The sequence below is a fragment of the Haliotis cracherodii genome, unplaced genomic scaffold (assembly GCF_022045235.1).
Source record: "Haliotis cracherodii isolate W230 unplaced genomic scaffold, xgHalCrac1.p SCAF_6, whole genome shotgun sequence".
Taxonomy (NCBI): Eukaryota; Metazoa; Mollusca; class Gastropoda; order Lepetellida; family Haliotidae; genus Haliotis; species Haliotis cracherodii.
In genome coordinates this window covers 66,829,701-66,833,476 of record NW_027266319.1, presented here as the reverse complement: position 1 = coordinate 66,833,476, position 3,776 = coordinate 66,829,701, and the positions used below count along the sequence as shown (strand labels likewise).

Here is a 3,776-nt window from a genome sequence, read left to right as displayed (position 1 = left end):
GGACTTTCAGAAACGTTTCTTTGACATGTTATTAATAATGTAATGATAGTATCGATAATCTAAAAAATATTGCGAATTTGACATCTGCGGCCTTTCGACGACATGGGGTTTTCTATAATATTCTCAAACACCTGGATATATGTTCTGTGGTAACAAATTGATAAATTATGGTACAGGTATATCTAATTAGTTTTTGTTCAGCTTTTCCTAATAAACATCACAGAACGTGTTCTCTCTAACATCAGTGTCTCGCTCTCTCGACTTTCGCAGATCTTCGCCCAGACAGTCTGTGCGTCAAAAAATGTGAAACTCGGAAACGGCGAATTTTGCACTTGCTAATAATTCACCAATGTATGTAGGTATTGTTGACGTTGACATATAATACGCCATGATAATACTATAGTCAAAATAAGACTGTAAAGATTAAAATAAAATTTGAATGGACAATTCGATAGGCCCATTTACGTTTTGTGCCATTTCGGAACTTGTCATATTGTATTTACCGTTTCGCCCAGTAGCTGCCTTCGGAAATGTAACATGGCAGCACAAAGTTATGGGAAACTCATGGTTTGTATCGTGATTGGTCTTTCTTTTTGAAAATTAATTATTGTATTAACAGTGATGCTTGTCTCATATCATGCTCCGAAGACACACATTAATTTAAGATTTCTTACATGAACGAAATAGTCGGCTTATTTCCTTTTTGAACTTGATTGTGCCAGAGACCATATATCGGTATATGTGGTCTCTGTATATGGTCTCTGATGGTGCTCATGGGGTCTAGACGACGTTTTTGGTCTTGATCGTTGATGTACATGCAAACAGCTTATCTTGGCGCAGCCTGTTCATTCTAGTTTTAGATGTACGTCTAGTCGTTCAGCAGATAGGAACAAGTAGTTTATTTGCCACTTCGGATCAGTTTCGGTGAGTCGGTGGCAAACATACCAACTTTGGTCAAAACGGCTCTCATTCAGAGAGGCCCAATATCCAGGAAATATGAGGGGCAAGTTGTTCTTTGGACTAAGATTTGGTTTTGGTTTGTTGTTTAACGCCACACTCAGCAATATTCCAGCTTTATGACGGTGGTCTGTAAATAATCGAGTCTGGACCAAACAATCCAGTGATTGACATCATGAGCATCGATCCACGCTATTGGGATACGATGACATGCATCAACCATGTCAGCGAGCCTGACCACCCGATCCCGTTAGTCACCTCTTACAACAAGCATGGTCGCCTTTTACAGCAAGCATGGGTTGCTGAAGGCCTATTCTACCCTATTCTATTCTAGTTTGAAACAAAAAATCATTCTGGAAATTCTGTAAATTAATTTCTTCAATCTAAACAAACCGACAAATAGAATGGTTGTGGCTCATAAGAAGAGTTGTATGGAAATACCCTTGATGGCTTTAGTTAACAACAAATGTATCCCTGCAGTGAAAGCATTTTTGGATTTTGGATTGTGTGGAATACAATTGCAACTTCCTTGTTGTCATCTATGTATTACGGCTGGGACGGGTAACTCTGGTACCCGGGCCGGGTGGGTACTGAGTAGGACCCAGGTACCCACAGGACTACCCGGACTCGTGGTTAGTCATGTGATATATTTTTTAATGGCAAATATTATCTAGAACTCTATGGTTACACTACAAGTCAGTAATGTTCGCATTTCCATCTGCCAGGACGTTTAGCCAGGACTATGCTAAAAATGTTTCCAATCGGACATTTTGAGACATCTCCTGAGACCTGTAGTGGGTACCTGGGTAGGGCCGGGTAATAGAGGGGTGGGTACGCGGGTAGTCAATATGGACTCGTCCCAGCTCTACTATGTATCCTGGTATAACCCACCACCTGTGTAATTGTCGTCATTCGCTTGATGCTCAGTTCATGAATTTATAGCAGGTATAATTAGGGGTAGCTCCACTCAGATTTCCTGTGTCTGGGGTAAATATTCAATCTTAATCCAGGCTTGAAGTGGGGTGAAATGTATGTTATGTTATATGCACAGCCTGTACAGCGAAGCAGGAGAGGAATGATCACCTGAGTTTAAAAAGACACCCATCAAAGGATTAACCGAAAATATGTTGATTGATTAATCACTGTTATCTTGCAAAGTGGATTTGTCAGATTAAGTGTTTACATGTGTAGGTTGACTAAATCAGGAGGAATAAACCCATATCTGGGCATGAAATGCCTATGTAAAAACAACTTACTTTGTTCAACTAAAGTGGCATTTTGACCAGCTGATCTGAGTCCGGTGTCTGCAGTGTATGATCGACCATCCTCCTTTATCCTCACTACCCTCGACCGCCTTGTAGAAGTTGTGGTTCAGGGACACGTAGGTACATTTAGTACATTAATCCCATCCCCTCTCCCAGTCCAGTCAAGGCCCAAGTCCAGTCAAGGCCCTAGTCCAGTCAAGGCCCTAGTCCAGTCAAGGCCCCAGTCCAGTCAAGGCCCCTGTCCAGCGAAGGCCCCTGCCCAGCGAAGGCCCCAGTCCAGTCAAGGCCCCAGTCCAGTCAAGGCCCCAGTCCAGTCAAAGCCGCAGTCCAGTCAAGGCCCCAGTCCAGCCAAGTCCCCAGTCCAGTTAAGGCCCAAGTCCAGTCAAAGGCCCAAGTCCAGTCAAGGCCCCAGGCCAGTCAAGGCCCCAGTCCAGTTAAGGCCCAAGTCCAATCAAGGCCCCAGTCCAGTCCAGTGAAGGCCCCAGTCCAGTCAAGGCCCCAGTCTAGCCAAGGCCCAAGTCCAGTCAAGGCCCCAGTCCAGTCAAGGCCCCAGTCTAGCCAAGGCCCCAGTACAGTTAAGGCCCAAGTCCAGTCAAGGCCCCAGTCCAGTCAACGCCCCATCATGAGGTCACCCTCATACACTAGAAATTTCTGGTTCTAATTCACCTTATAAAGAATGTGACATTGATCTACTTTACTAAATTATCTCCCCTGTTTAGTAAAATGCATTGTATGTTTCTGTCCCGTACAGGTTCTACTACACCAAATCAGAACCAGTTGTGACTGGGAGCCTTCAGTGCAGATGAAGAGGTATCTGCAGGCTGTGATTGGAGGATATTGTGTAAGATTTTTTATGTCTTTTAAATGAACATCCATCCAGTAATTAAAACTGGTGCGGAACTGGGGGTGGTGTGTTTAGCTTCCTGCACTCGGAAAAGGAGGAAGTCATTTTCTTTGTTTCTATTGCTGCTCTAAGGCCAAACTGTGCACACACGTACAGGTAAGAGGGGTGTTGAATGCTTAATTACTTAAAAAGAATATCTATAACGTTACTATAGAGGTCTATGGGAAAACATTGTGTGTAACCTGTAGGGTGAGTGCACATTTCGTACTCTATATAGGCTTTCCTCAGGCTCTGTCCACTAAGCCCTCCGCCTGCCTTCTGAATTTGTTGAAACTGATGAATTTACCAACAAAGGATAAAGTCACAACTGCCACAACAATGTCTGTCTCTGTGTTAATGGCCTGCCAGTCAAGTCACGTGATGCCGGTATCTTGAGTATGATACATGTACACTGCTTACAGCAGAATATACCACAAACTCCCTTATTTAATGTAAACAATGTAGCATACCATCAGTTCTTTCTGTTAGGTACTTTTGTGTCAATGGATGATGCTATTTTTCTCTTAAGATTCTTAAAACCGACTTTTTTTTTCACGAATATGACTTTCAAATAATTGTTTTCAAAAACTGACTGTTATCTACAAAATGGTTTGACATTAAATATTGTCTCAACACTGTTTTCAGCTTTTAGAATGCCTGAGGTTGACTGG

General features: G+C 42.8%; 1 protein-coding gene across 1 annotated transcript; it reads left to right on the top strand.

Annotated features, from left to right (window-relative positions):
• Window positions 1-1,708: 1,708 nt before the first annotated feature.
• LOC139446621 (acidic proline-rich protein PRP25-like) lies at window positions 1,709-2,698 on the top strand. Its single transcript, XM_071227902.1, has 2 exons — window positions 1,709-1,763; window positions 2,379-2,698. The coding sequence occupies exons 1-2, from the start codon at window positions 1,709-1,711 to the stop codon at window positions 2,696-2,698; spliced, it is 375 nt and encodes a 124-aa protein (XP_071084003.1).
• Window positions 2,699-3,776: the final 1,078 nt, after the last annotated feature.